General features: G+C 42.3%; 1 protein-coding gene across 2 annotated transcripts in view; it reads right to left on the reverse strand.

Moving 5' to 3' along the window:
- Positions 1-218: 218 nt before the first annotated feature.
- The window catches only part of LOC115176953 (zinc finger protein 385D), a 42837-nt gene continuing 27325 nt past the window's right edge, over positions 219-15730 (reverse strand). The window contains exons 3-8 of one of the 2 annotated variants that reach the window (XM_029737376.1): positions 14614-14721; positions 10888-11059; positions 4587-4937; positions 4139-4320; positions 2515-2616; positions 219-1802 (exon numbers count right to left, since the gene is read on the reverse strand). In XM_029737376.1, the coding sequence (XP_029593236.1) occupies positions 1557-1802; positions 2515-2616; positions 4139-4320; positions 4587-4937; positions 10888-11059; positions 14614-14721 (1161 nt within the window). In that variant the 3' untranslated portion in view covers positions 219-1556. Of the gene's footprint in view, positions 1803-2514; positions 2617-4138; positions 4321-4586; positions 4959-10887; positions 11060-14613; positions 14722-15730 lie in introns of both variants that reach the window. The other variant, XM_029737375.1, reaches the window with a different exon arrangement.

Genomic DNA, 15730 nt, shown 5'->3' on the forward strand with positions numbered 1-15730 from the left:
GAACAAGATTCATGACAAAAAAACTCAGCAAGCAAGCTGAGAGCTTTCAATTATGGAGTATGTCTATATGACACAATGACATGTAGGAGTGTGTGCATTTTACATTTGAGTAATTTAGCAGACGCTCTTATCCAGAATGACTTACAGTAGTGCATACATTTTTCTACATGCATGTTGCCACTGTACAGTCCCATTGGTGAATTGTAGCATCAACAAAGTTAACAAAGTAAGAGTCTTTTATTTGAAATTGTTCATCTTTTACACATGAACAGATATTATACACAAGCCTTAGTGGTCCCTTGAGCCCATGACGTGGTCATTCAGAATGGTTATTGGGTGTCAGCTGGGATGGTTTTAAGGTGGAGGGCAAGGTCACACACAAACGCCCATATACACCCACACACATACGCACGCACACACACAAAGAAACAAACACTTACACACTAACAGACACAGACACGTAATGCAAGAGAAACTTCCACACATACTCTAGCCATCTAATGCACTGTAGACGTCAACAGAGGGGGGACTTAAAGTGCAAACAGCAAAAGAGGAGATCCTTCCCAGTCTTTTTTTACAAACATGAGTAATAGCTACCTCCACTGAAGCAATGATCTTAGTACGACACTGTCTTTACAAACATGATATCCCTATAGCACATTTATAGCTCAAACTGTGCCTTGCATTAGACAGAAATGACACTGCATAGTTCACTGGTTTGTCTTATACATTATTGCAGTACAATATAACTCCAAGTTCTGTTCTTGGGTATGATTCATGGGTATGAGAATGGCACAGGAACGTGGGTGGCTGTGTGGGTACTACTAAGTACTAGCTACTATAAGGAGGGAATTGTGATGAGTCAATGACTCAGTGAAGATGGGCGAGTAGATTCGACAGGGTGGTCCTACAGTAATGATGAGACTGGCCTGTAGTCCAGTGGAACAGGAGATGCAGTGCTAATACTGTAAAGTAGTAGTAATCCAAATGGAATAGAGTGGGCAGTAGTCCAGATGTAATGCTTCAGGTTGTCTGTAGTCCACATGTTTTGTTGAAGATGGTGGGTCTTCAGAGGATACACACCAGGACGACGAACGGTTAAAAGCCGTGGGTGGCCGTCCTATGGCCTCTGACCAGAATATCGGCTATTATTTCCCCATGATTCTACATTTGGATCATTTGGATCGTTCACACCCAGCAGGTGATCGCTAACACACCGCGGCCATCTGTTTATTTTAGCCGTTATTCGTTCCGGTGTGGTTCTTCTCTGAATGTAGGGGGAACCGCAGAGGGAAGGGGGACGCTGATCCATTCTGGGTCATTGATGGGTTTCTTGGGAAATCCATAACGGGAGGTCTGGCCAGCCCAGTAGGGTTTATCTGGCAGTATGGGTTAAACAATTCCTCTGTGCCTATTATCCCCATATTCTGGTGAAGGTGGCCTGTGGTCCAAATGTATAGAGGGATAAGCAGAGGGAAGGGGACTCTGGTTCATAACAACTTCCGTGGCACGTCCGTCATGGGAAGTCCATGGAGTCTATAGGGTGGGGTTGTGAGTCAGTAGGGGGCAAACAGTAACTGTGTATGGGAGGTCCTGACAGGCCCGGGCGTGGGGCGGAGCAGGGCAGCAGGGAGGGTATGTGTCTGAAAAAGGGTGGGGCCATGGGAAGGAGTGTGGGTGGAGCGGAGGCCAGGGAAGGCCGAGCCCATGGCTGCTGCTGCTGATGCCAATGCTGCCAGGTGAGCGGGCATTATCTGGGTTATCTGAGGTTGGCACAACTCCTTCCCCACTGTCAGCTTCACCTGGAGAGTGAGAGTGAGAGAGAGAGAGAGAGACAGAGAGGGAGAGCGAGAGGGAGAGCGAGAGGGAGAGACAGAGAACAAAAACTAAATCAGTGTCTGAGAGTATGGGTTTGAAGGTCAATGGAGCCCTTTGAAATAGCCTTCTGTATTAGTGATAGGGAAATGGAGCTTCCTCTGAACACCAAGATGGAAATTGTTATGTGCTGTCAATCAACTGACTCATGTATTCTAACCTACTGGGAGGAATCTTTGCTCTTTCCATATAAAAGTGTCTCCTCTGGGTTAATACAGTTCATGATGGGATTTAGAGGAGTCATTTCCCACAGATTGTGAACCCCTGGGCCTGGTCGCAAGTTATCTCTGTCTGCCACTTTATGAGACCCATGATGGAAACTTGACTTTTCCCTCATTTCTTTCTGTCATTTGGCCCCAGATGAATCCCCAATACATTCCACCTTTAGCATGCTGGTCTCAGACTTTCATTTTTACTACGCCTGTAAAGTCACAAACCGTATTAACTCATATCCAGGGGTTATTGAATCAACAAATAATGAAGAACACTGTTTTAGATGACAAAACAAGAGAAAGAGATACCCTCAATCGTGTCTCTCACATCTTGGTGATATAGATTTGTGGAGTAGAGACTTTCTGATTGTTTAGGTGATTCCTACGATTCTGTATTTTGTCAGTATTGAGACAAGGAGGGACTTACTGGTTGTGTGGCCTGGCCTTTCGGGGGTTTACTGTAGGGACTGTATTTGGGTTTGGCCGGTTTGCCTGCCGCTCGGTCTTTGTGACGTCTGCTGCTGATGTGCTGGAGGAGAGATGGAGAGGACAGTAAGGTTATATAGTAAGAAAGAGAGTGACTACAAGTGATTGGTCCTAGATTTATCCCCCGCGGGACGGTTGAGCTAACATAGGCTAATGTGATTAGCATGAGGTTGTAAGTAACAAGAACATTTCCCAGGACATAGACATAACTGATATTGGCAGAAAGCTTCAATTCTTGTTAATCTAACTGCACTGTCCAATTTACAGTAGCTGTTACAGTGAAAGAATACCATGCTGTTGTTTGAGGAGAGTGCACAGTTATGAACTTGATAATGTATTAATAAACCAATTAGGGTTCATTGGATCAGTCTAAAACTTTACACATGCACTGCTGCCATCTAGTGGCCAAAATATACATTACGCCTGGGCTGAAATAATACATTATGGCCTTTCTCTTGCATTTCAAAGATGACTGTACATATTTTTTTAAATACTATGTTTTTTTTCTTTTAATTATCTTTTACCAGATCTAATGTGTTATATTCTCCTACATTAATTGAACATTTCTACAAACTTCAAAGTGTTTCCTTTCAAATGGTAGCAAGAATATGCATATTCTTGCTTCAGGTCCTGAGCTACAGGCAGTTAGATTTGGGTATGTAATTTTAGGTGAAAATTGAAAAAAATGTCCGGATCTGTCATGTTCACTGTTCTCAAACTCCCTGTCATAGATCAGCCAAGGCGCAGCGTGCCGGTAATTCCACACACTTTATTGAAGAAAACCAAACCAAACAAAACAATAAACAGGTAAAACAGAAAGAAACATGGCGCTCTGGGGCTGCTCAAAGGCAGCTACACAAAAACAAGATCCCACAACTCAAGGAGGGAAAAAGGGCTGCCTAAGTATGGTTCCCAATCAGAGACAACGATGGACAGCTGCCTCTGATTGGAAACCACACTCAGCCAAAACAAAGAAATAGAAAAACTAGATTTCCCACCCCACATCACACCCTGACCTAACCAAACTAGAGGAAAATAAACGTCTCTAAGGTCAGGGCGTGACAGGATCCTTAAGAGTTAAGGGGGATCTAAACAACCAAGGAGGACAGAACACCACTAATTGATTTGGAAGGGTTGTCAGCCGTAGAGGTACAAGAAAATTGCCAGTAAATGCAATATGTCAAAATTGCATGATCAATGCGGCACTCTAAAAGTCCAAATATATTTATAAGAAAACTTGCCAATTCAATTTTAAGACATGTTCCATTCATCCAGTTTTGAAAGTCTACCTACTAATTTGTTTCTATTCATTTAGTGTAATCAATGCTTGAAAACGGTTTTCTGCCATGTCAAGGTTATATTTCATAGGCTTAGTAATCATTTCCAAATAGACACTACTTCAACAAACCCAAGAGAGACAGATACAGTTATACCACTGATAAGAACATGACATTTAAATATAGTGAATTCAAACAATTCCCATTAACCAAATTCACAATGTTCACTCATGGAACTGTGATAATATACAATGGCTAATGTTCATGTAACACCCTGGTGTAGCTCACCTGTTTTAGCTGTGTCTCAGAGTTGACGTGTACATCGCAGATCTCACAGTGAAAGGTTTTGTTCTGCAGGCCCGTGGCTGCCTTGGTGGGCGGAGCTAGGTTACTCTTGACCCCTGGCCGGGGGAAGGACTTGATGGAGCCCACACCACTCCTGGCCTCTAGCATGGTCTTGTGCTTCGTACCTGGATGATAAAATAGGAAAAAGTGAGTTACAATAAGGTCTTTCAAGCATTTGCATCCACAGTCCTTTGCCACTATTATGTAAACAGCATTGAGAGACACTGACATTATCTGCCAATGAATAGACCCTAACAATCAATTGATGGTCATGATTGGCTGTGTTCTTCACATTGACCAAAGAGTGAACTCTATTTAAGAGCTGCTATACAGGGTTAGCAATCGAGCCCCTCAGGGACAGGAGACCCTGAGAGGAGGGCGGATCTCTCACCACTGTTATGAGCCTCCAGTTGGGATGCCGAGTTGACGGCCATCTTGCAGAGCGAGCAGTAGAGCAGACGCCTGGCTTTCTCTTCCTCTGTCTCCGGGTCTGTCTCAGCCTCTTGCTCCACCTCCATGTCTGGTTCTAAAGGTGAGCTGGGTTTGGGCGAGGCCCGGTCGTCCCATCCTGTAGCTGAGGTAGTCTCTGTCCCTGTGGATGAGTTGGGACTCGATGCCAGCGTAGGTGCCAGGGGTGGTAACATCGATGTCATGGGTGCCAGGGTTGATGCCAGGGATCCCAGGGTTGGAGCCAGTGTGAGCACAGGAGATAGTGGTAGTGGCGATGCACCTGGAAAGCCATCTGCAGAGGGCAATAGATGTGCTATTTCAGCAGGGAAGGTAAATTAACATGTTACAAGACGACTACTGCACCAAAAATAATTGTCTCATGTAGAGAGATCAAAGTCATCTATGGATCAATAAGATCTGATGAGAGAAACAACACAAGTTGTTATAAAAAATACAGTGAACTGGCTCCTCATTTACCAAAATGACATTTTAGTCTCGGCAGCATCCCCTGATCGATGTCAATTCCTCTCAGTTCTCTCTACTGCAATGACACAGAGTGAAGATCGCCAGGCAAGGGAGCGAATCAATAGTGAATTATGTCGTGCTATTTTAGCAAACCACTATGTATGGCCCTTATTTGTATGGCCCTTATGTCAGAGAAGCACAATACTGATGGGAGTTACAACATCACTAGACACACATTTATCACAGTCCAAGAACAAGCTATTCATTCACTTTCTGCTATTAAGGTGATTTTGAGAGCAGCCGTTAGGTTTGGTATGTAATTACAAACACAAAAATGCGTTCATTTATTAGTGTTGATGAGCGTAAAAGAATGAATGTGATTTGTGACAATGTTAATGTCATTGAGTATTGAGCAATCTTCCAGTGCAAGAATTGTAATTGCTTATTCCATGAGATCTCAATTAAATGATTTGAAAACTTTACATGAACTTCCACATGACCCCAAACCATTTCATTCATAATACTCTACAATATCCACATTACAATATACACCATTCACTCCAGTTGACATTTTTGACGCTTGATATCTGTTATATCACATGACGCCACCATAATTAGCATTTGAGTGAATCTTTAATTGGATGGTAATTGATGGTGGGCCTCACCTTGTCACTGATGAATACTGTTTCTGCTAAGAGGAAAACAATAACAGTGCCCTCTCACCCCCCTGCAATTATCATCCAGCTACTCCCAGCCTTCTCTTGAGTGCCAGGTATCAAAACACCCCGCAGTCACACTAAGCCAATCACTCAATCAAAGCCAACTCACTAGAGACCAAGAGCTGTCAACCTACCTCCTTCTGTGGGCAGGTTTTCAGCACAAAATAATGATTAGAATTTTTTGAAAAGCAGGGTTAAATGCGTTTTTTGTAGTTTGTCTGTCAACATACATGTATTTTGCTTGCATGCGCACATGCGTGTCTCTATACATGTGCTTTTGAGTATGTACTCTCTCTATGTACAATGTGTTTTTGTGGTGAGTATATACAGTATGTTATATTTACAGTATGTGTGTGGTTGTGTACTGTTCACACACAAGCACGGGTGTGACTCTTCGTTGCTTCATCTTTTAAACAGGAAATCCCATTTCAGTGACACACCTCCATTTCAATCAAGGGCGTCCTGTTCAAAAGGCAATGTAGGCACATGCATGTGTCTGTTCTTGCATTGCATTGCAGTGCACTCATCTTCCATATCGCCCTTAAAAGAGCCATTTGCCTTTCGCGAGCAGGTGATTATAGTGTACTTGGCTGGCCTAAAACGCCCTCTACTCTGGGAAGGCTCCAGTAATCCATATCCCCACTCGCTGTGACCTAACTGGCTCTGTTAAGAACTCAATCACCTCTCATTAATGAAGGTAATGACTGTGATCAATCTAGAGAGGCAGCGGGTGGGGACTGACAGCTATGGGCTAAGGGGGGGGGGGGGGGGCTAGTGAGGGAGAGAGAGAGTGAGAGAGAGAAAATGGAAGATAAGGAGTAATAGAGTAAATAAGGAAAGGAATAAGGAGACGGAACGAGAGCATGAAGAGGGAAAGAGAGCGTGGAGAGGGAAAGAGAGATTGGAGAGGAAGCAACAGTGAGAGAGAAGGAGGGAATGAAAAATAGAGTATGTGAAAGAAAGAAAGAGGAGGGAGTACAAGGGCCCCAGAAGGAAAGGGGGAAGAGATGAGATCAAATCAAAAGAGGGACACAATTAAAGAGAGAGAGGGAAAGAGAGTGGATGCCACAAAGAAAGAGGGAATTCGATTGGGGAAAAGAGACAGCTATCATGACCCTCTCGGAGAGCTCCCCATCTTTTTCGTCATCTGTTTCAGTTTTTCTTTTACTCCCCAATTTTGATCTTGTCTCATCGCTGCAACTCCCCAAACATGACCCGCCTAACCGCGCTCCTTAACATCCGCCAGCTTAACCCGGAAGCCAGCCACACCAATGTGTCAGAGGAAACACCGTTTAACTGGCGACCGGGGTCAGCCTGCAGGCACTTGGCCCACCACAAGGAATCACTAGGGCACGATGAGCCAAGTAAGCCCCCTTGGCCAAACCCTCCCCTAACCTGGATGACGCTGTGCACCGTCCTATGTGACTCCCGGCCACGGCCGGTTGTGGAACAGCCCAGGAATGAACCAGGGTCTGTAGTAACGCCTCTATCACTGCGATGCAGTGCCTTAGACCAATGCGCCACTTGGGAGGCCCACGTCACCTGTTTCTATACCTCTACAGCTCAGTTTGCCCAGGAGATTTCCTTTGGCGATAGAGCAGAAATGCTCTTCTCAAATCCTTACTCTCGTTATGCTTCAAGGCAATCACAGAGCGCCCCATGATATCTGATTACCTTTCTCAATGATGCTGGACTAAGCTCTTTAATTAAAAAGATTGAGCCCCATTATATGCCACCATGACTTAAAGGACAGAAACCCCTCAAGGCCCTGCAGTTGTGAGGCATTCTTTCCTTTCTTCATTTTGATTTTCAGGCCAACTAGAGGCAGTTTTGAATCTACTGTGATTAGGATCTTGATAAAGTAGCTTTGATACAGAAGTGTATTTATAATGGTAGTGATTATCATTTGGATAACAGAGCAAAATTATCTTTGAAATATTTCACAGCATGGGTCATAGATCTTACGTTGACTCATTCCACCCCTCCTTCCTCATTGGAATTCATTCTCCAGTGTCACGGTTGTTGGGATAGACGGACCAAGGCGCAGCGTGATTCGAGTTCCACATCTTTTATTAGTGAAACTTAAACAAAACAATAAACAAACAACGACCGTGAAGTAACAGAGCGCACATCAGCACTCAACAAAACAATATCCCACAACCCAGGTAGGAACAATGGAGAACTTAAGTATGATCCCAAATTAGAGACAACGAACATCAGCTGCCTCTAATTGGGAACCATACCAAGAGCACCAACATAAAAATGAAAAAACTAGAACACCCCCTAGTCACGTCCTGACCTACTACACCATAGAGAACCAAGGGCTTCTACAGCCCTAAACCTCCTCAGAACTTCTCACAAATGAGGGTATTTACAGTAAATCCTAGTTCGACGCAAGTGAAAAGCAGGTTTCATGCACAGAGTCATCAGCTTTGCCACTTTGTGATGCATGTCTGTGTGTAAGGGCTTTTTCCAACCCAGTGCATACAGATTTGGATCTTTGAATTCCTTGTTAGTTAGGAGACGTGCATGGGGAGCTTTAGTGGTTAACTGATGGCTGAACAAGCCTAAGCTAGCCCCCATGCCCCATGCCTGTTCTATTGTGCAGCTGCTGTCAGTGCAGGCATGGCTCCCCTGACAATCTGCTCTTTAATAGCTAATATCAGGGTACATTTCCTCAGGCACTGGACTGGAACTGAGAGATGGCGACTGCGTTATGGGCAACTCTTCTCTTTCTTAGCCACGTGCATGCGCACACGCACACATACACAGACAGACACCCACACACACAGCTTGACAAGCAGTGGCTAAGTCATTGGCTAATTTATACAATCTCACTGTGGCCAGCTGTCCATTCGAAGCCACACACAAGTTCACAAGTCTAAAACACACACACATCTTCAAAATGCATACAGAAAATACATGAACTCACATGTACACAAAATGTGTGTTATAATGGCTCTTTGGCAGAAGTTATGCATCAACACTGTGAGCCCACTATCAAGAGAGACTGCAGTTCCTCTCCCCATTCCTCATATCTGCTCTCCGTTGCCATTTCTCTTCCCTGACCTCTGCTTTTCATTAGAGGAGCTCACGGGCACTGATATACCTCTAAATACTTCAGCCTTAAAGATAATGTGGCGTTTACCCGCCTCGCCAATTAATTTCCCTGACATCTGAGCACATTAATATTCATTACCCAACGCCACTTTTGACAAACGGACGCTCCCACGCTTTGTAGACACGATAGTGAGGTGGAGGAGAAACCTGCTTGTTTTGTTTTGGGAGGTCAGTGATGAAAATGATTTATGGCTATTTGTTCCTTTCCCGATACAGTGTTTAATGGTCTGTCTTTGAGGCCTTTCAGGGTCTTATTTTTAAACATTATTTTGTGAACAATATTTTCCACGTAGTGAGACGTGGGCTTGCTCTTGAAACACACCTATGAGTGAGCTCTGGACTGCATTTCTCTAACAAATACATAAATATTAAAAGATATACTGTCTGAATAAACTAAAGCTTGTTTTGGAATTCATTAGGTGCGTACCAGACTGAAGAGTGATATCAGCTCTCGTTAAAGGGGGTTTCAATTAAAACATGAGGAGGACCAACACATACATTGACGAAATCCCCCATTGTGGAGCAAACGTTATTTTAAAAAGTTACCTGGTATACTCTACCTTCACAACTCCAATCAAACTTTATTTGTCAAATGCTCCGAATACAACAGGTGCAAACCTTACCGTGAAATGCTTACTTACAAGCCCTTAACCAACAATGCAGTTCAAGAAAGAGTTAAGAAAATATTTACCAAATAAGCTAAAGTAAAAAATTATAAAAACACAATAAAACAACACAATAAATAACACAATAAAATAACGAGGCTATATACAGGGTGTACCGGTACTGAGTCAATGTGCGGGGGTACAGGTTAGTCGAGGTAATTCGTACATGTAGGTAGGGGTAAAGAAACTAGAACGTGGGGACAAAACATTGTCCCATTGGAATAAATATCTTATGTCTTTTGAAATATGTTGATACCCTCTCCATACATTGTGAATTATCCTATTCTGCAGGTGTGAGCATGTGGGACCAGAGTGTTCACAATGCAGCGCCTTACAGAGTGTGAAGAGGAATCGCAGAACCTGAGCTCAATTATAGGGCGGCAGGTAGCCTAGTGGTTAGAGCGTTGGACTAGTAACCGAAAGATCGAATCCCTGAGCTGACAAGGTACAAATCTGTCGTTCTGCCCCTGAACAAGGCACTTGGTGTCATGGTGACACATGACACCATGTGACACCATGATCACTGTTCCTAGGCCGTCATTGAAAATAAGAATTTGTTCTTAACTGACTTGCCTAGTTAAATAAAGGTAAAATAAAAATATGGATGCTTGTATGTGCTCCAGAAATGTGCTCCTGGTTTAAAATCGCTTACTCATGGAACATTGGATTGTAGGCCCTATACTGAGGCACTCAGACCTAATCCTGGAAAGCCATGGTCCAAGGTTTCATTGGTGCCGTTTTATTAGGCAATTAAAGATGGATACAGGAATACTTTACAAGTGGACAGAGGTTACCCAGATAGCACTCTGGTTCTCCAGGTCCAATGGATTTAGCTGTAAGATTAATGGAATTGACAGAAGGTCACCCTCCACTGACTACATTTTAGAAAGATAAAAGACAGTCAAGCTTATCTGGTCCTGGTGCCTGTCTCCTGTACTAAATATACATCATCAAGACGTCTCCTGTATCTACTTCCTCCTGCTCCCAACTTCCTCTATTGTGACACCATGATCAGATATACAACATTTACAGTAATGTTATCCAGGTGAAAACAAATGGATGTGAAGAAAGAGAACTATCAGCACACTGTTTCTGTACTGTTTTCTTTTGCAACCTTTACACCAAAGGGACCTGGTCAGGTATTTCGGCAGACTCGGCACCTTTTGAAATTTGTTGGATGGATGTGACAAAGAAAAGAGTGACAGACAGAGCGAGTGGAAGGGGATTGGAAAAAACAGCGGATACGGAAGGAAAGTAAAGGAAAATTACCAACCTTTCCTGTCAGTGCCGTAGCACATTGCTGGAGGGTTGATGCTCTTAGTAGGGGTTTCGTAGTTGGTGGTTTCCTTGGTGACCACTGAACCTTTGAGCTTACATTTGGTAGCGTCCAGAGATTTCAGCTTCTTGGCGTGTTTTGTTCCTTTGTAGTGGGCTACGGCTTGGCTCTGCGAGAAGAACAAATAGCAGGCTCGATTTAAACCTGGCCAAACTATGACCAAAAACTAAAATATACAAAACACAGTGCGCTGCAGAGTTTGTCCCAGTTTAATTTACAATGTTATCCATGCTCCTTTGCCTGTTATGTGATGTTTGTCTTTGTCTCGCATGTCAGTATAGTATCAGGGGCCATGTGACGGTGAATCTGTGATAGTCTGATGTTTCATTAATGTAGCTGTTTGAGTTTAGAGTCCAGACACGATTCTTCCAAGATTCACCTTCACAACGGATTTACCCAGACGCATGGACTGGGCCACATGCAAAAACTTTCAGTCGTCCTTGTTTACCTCCACATACTTTCTGGCTGACTTTGCCCGTGACAAGAATTCTTACTTGCTGTTTGCAATTTTTAGGAGAACATTTCTCCATCTCATTAGAGCAAATCAACAAAATGGAAATTTCCAGAATAAAAACCTTTTCTCTACACTCAACCTAAATTGATTTAGTCTGTGGAGGACATAGACAATTACTGGCATTGGAAAATGCATAAAATACTAAATCCTCTAATGCAAGGAACCAAAAAAAAGCCAAGCATGGCACTAGCTAGGTTTCCATCCAATTGGCAACAGATTTTCATGCAAATATTCTGAAGTCAGAAGAAATGATGTGTTATATAGCGAATCTCTGGTCTTGGCACGTGCGCTCTAACCACCATCTTGCAGATACAGTGCGGATAGGCTACCTACATGATAAGAGCAAGATTATTTTAATTTTTCCGAATGGCAGCCAAGCATCGATTATCATGTCATCAGAATAAGACCCTAGATATTTATTGTAAAGGATCATCAAGCTCATCAACTTGCACTTTCACCACCCTGTGAAGTTCATCATAACTTATTTCATCTGTAGCCTAATATACAGCCTGCTAAACGAGTCGTAGTGGAAGGACCACACAATATCATCGCGTGACTTCAAATTTACTTCGATATGATGGTCATTCTATCAATATTTGCGCATAAAGGCATTTCCACCGTCATTTCTCGCATCATTCATTTTACAGACCCAAAAAGATCCCACCTTGTCTAGCGTATTTTGTTTGGTTGACATTTGGAAAGTTTTCTGACAAATTTGCTGTTTCCATCAGGCCTGTTACGACATTTTTGATCTGACATGTTCTTTACATGCATAAAAAGGTTGGATGGAAACCTGGTTCATGTCTATGTTATCTTTCCTCCAATATATTGCTTCCTTATATCATGCTCCAGTTATCCAAGCCATCAGTAGATTTTTGCCAGAAGTGATATGGATGAGTGTTTAGTGTAATCAAGACCATAATTAATCTTTCATTAGAGCAATGATGTGGAAGAATTGCCTTAATGATACTTGAGATTTGACACAGACCAGATTAAGGTGGGGAAGGAGGCAATTCATTTTTGGATGGTCTATAAGTGAGAAAGACATCTTACCAAATAAGACTGTCAATTAGCCATTTAGTCAGTCAATCATCGCACAGAAAAATTAAAGTACATTCCCACGTGTGATATTTCATGTTCTGTGCATTCTTTAAATCATTCTTAAAATATACTCTAAACATATAGATCAGCCAAACCGGTGACATTTTTTGGTTGGGTTATAGTCACTATGTTACAGTATATGGGTGGCTATATGGAAATATCTTGCTGGCCGTGTAATTAGATCAATAAAACCACGTGTATGTTACTTGAACTCTGTGAAGCATTTATTTGGGCTTCAATTTCTGAGGCTGGTAACTCTAATGAACTTCTCCTCTGCAGCAGAGGTAACTCTGGGTCTTCCTTTCCTGTGGCGGTCCTCATGAGAGCCAGTTTCATCATAGCGCTTGATGGTTTTTGCGACTGCACTTGAAGAAACTTTAAACTTTAACTTTAGGACTGACTAACCTTCATGTCTTAAAGTAATGATGAACTGTGGTTTCTCTTTGCTTATTTGAGCTGTTCTTGCCATAATATGGACTTGATCTTTTACCAAATAGGGCTATCTTCTATATACCCTACCTTGTAACAATAGCTCCAACACAACCTAGGAAGCCAAATACCATGATGATGTCTCCAATGACTAAGAGCAGGTTTAGAGCTGGGACTGCTTCATCTGCAATACTGCCTCCATCCATATTTACTTTGGTAGATGGAGACACCCATAAGGATGCATCCATCGATCCAAGGCAGCAAGTTGAAGAAGAAAAGCAGATACTTCAGGCCCTTTTTATAGACTGCCATTTTCTGTCAACAGCCAAGCAAGAGGTGGAGAGAGTGAGTGTGAAGTTCTCCACAGTGTGAGACTGGTTTGGTGGTAGTGGGTGTGTTTGTGGCTTGTGTTTTACTGGTCACCAATCAGAACATCAATAGTTATCTCCTCAGGTTGAAATGTGAGGAGACATCCTCCTCTAAAGAATCCTCCTCTAAGGTAAAAAATAGTTTTACTGTTTCAGCAAGATATTTGAGAGCTGTGTCAGCTTATTGAGGCATTTTTGACTTAGCGCAGAGGAAAACTGGGTGGGAATATCCCAATTATATGGTACAATGGAAAGACCGCTTTAATTAAATCATATTGTATGTATTTTAGCTTTTTTCACCACTCAAAAGTTCAGGTATTCCATTCTTCACCAAAGTAAGTTAAGCTACACGCACCATCCAAACAACCTCCAAGTCCACCAGGTTTCTCCATCCAATTTAAACTCCTATATAGTCAATCTGCAAAGATGCTAAAGTATTTTTGATGCCCAAGTGACATCAAACTGAAATTTCTTCTCCCTATCTCGGTACCACGGAGATTTGATAGGTAAACACCATCTTTATCTATTTGCTCAGGAGTTGTGATTGATGGCTGGGATGGATGATGATTATCCTGAGCTAGACCTCAATGCTGAAGAAATAATAACTGCCGCATTGAGTAATCACTAGCACATTGGGGCCCTGAATAGATAGATAGCTTCCTTAGAGGAGGAAGTATGACAATGCCATTTTGGAATGCTACTGAATTAACTACCCCTGGCTCAAAAATGTGTTTTAAATTGTAGGAAAATGCGTATTGATGGTAAGAATAAGGAAATTGTACATTCAGCTTCCATGCATTTTAGTAATGAGGGTTATATCAGAACTACTTTGTTTATTATTAAACAACTGCTGTAATGTATTGCAAGATAACAGTTGCTTACTCCAACTTTAAAGCCTTTACAAGAAAGTTGCCCTAGATTATAAAGATGGCATGTTGTGCTGGATATATTATTCAGGACACATCGTCATGTGAGACGAGTGACATCATGTGCTATTTCACAATAGCACATGATGTCCTCTTTTATAACAAATTACATGTACTTTTCAAGATTCATGAGCCCATTATGTCTTATGTTTCAAGCAAGACTTTGCTTGAAGTATGACCTCGTCAACATCTTCTGTGATCCTGTAAATATGGGTCGAGCATGTAGGAGTGGACCGCTGTGCTTTGTTATTCAGGTCAGTACAACACAACACGGGATTCATCGAGGGCATTTGGTACCCCGTATGATCTCCAGAAGCTCACTCACCTGTGAGTTGAATCTCAGTTGGCACACGCTGCACGAGACGTGTCTTCTCTTCGCCAAGGGAGGAACTCCAAACGTGTGATGCATAACAGCTTTCTGAACTGGGTCCATCTGGGGGGAGAGAGGAGAGTATAGAATCTAAGTGAGATACAGTGTTAGAGCAGACCTCTAAATCAACCACCTTACATCCCTTGGTGTGGTGGAAAGAGAAAATGATTTGCTTTAGAGCAGGGTTCCCTAACTTGTGGCAGGTGATTTATTTTTATTATTATTTATTTTTTATTGCTGGACACAAAAGACTGTAAAAACACCAGCAAATCAACAACAAGGGATTTTAATTTTGGAAATCTGTTCCATAGTAGAGAGATATGTGTTCGTATACAAAGCAAGGTTTGAAGTTATTATGTTTTAGTCAAATACTATATATGTTTGGGCTTCTTGCGGCCAATTTGCAGTATGCAAATGATTTGTAATTATGTTCCAGCCCCCTGACCATCCGCTCAAGAAAAGATTGGCCCGCGGCTGAATATAGTTGATGAGCCCTGCTTTAAAGCTTCTTCGTGGGTTAGACGCTTAATATTAGCTACAGCAGCTGTCTTCCAACTCAGACACAGACATATTGCACATTAATCTTAGTCAGTAGACACAATAACCTGTAATTGTTCACTCTCTCTTTGGTCTTTCATTGTTCAATAATCATCAGCCAACAGCGCATGATCAATTCAAACAACGTCGTGCTGTACCCCAAAACAAAAGTGTATTGATCAAATCCTTTAAGTTTAGGGCAGGAAGAAGGTGTAAAAGATACTTCTGTTGAAGCATTTGCTTCCTTTATCATGTGTTGCTGCAATCTCTTTCTCTCTGTTTGATATTGTTTGCACCTCAATCTGTCTAATGACCGAGTTTAAAGGAGTTAACAGCCATCTAACACGGAGAAAAGTTCCATTGTTAGAGCTGGATTAGGGGAGCTATCTGTTGTTGGCTTTCTATACCAAATACATAAAACACTTCAAACATTATTTATTTTTTATATGCATTAGATTAGTAAACAAAAATGAATTGGGTTAAAATTGGGATGAAACCTCAAATGTTGAATTAAAATGACAGTAATCAGGCGGGG

Source organism: Salmo trutta, chromosome 37 (genome assembly GCF_901001165.1).
Source record: "Salmo trutta chromosome 37, fSalTru1.1, whole genome shotgun sequence".
In the NCBI taxonomy this organism is placed as follows: domain Eukaryota; kingdom Metazoa; phylum Chordata; class Actinopteri; order Salmoniformes; family Salmonidae; genus Salmo; species Salmo trutta.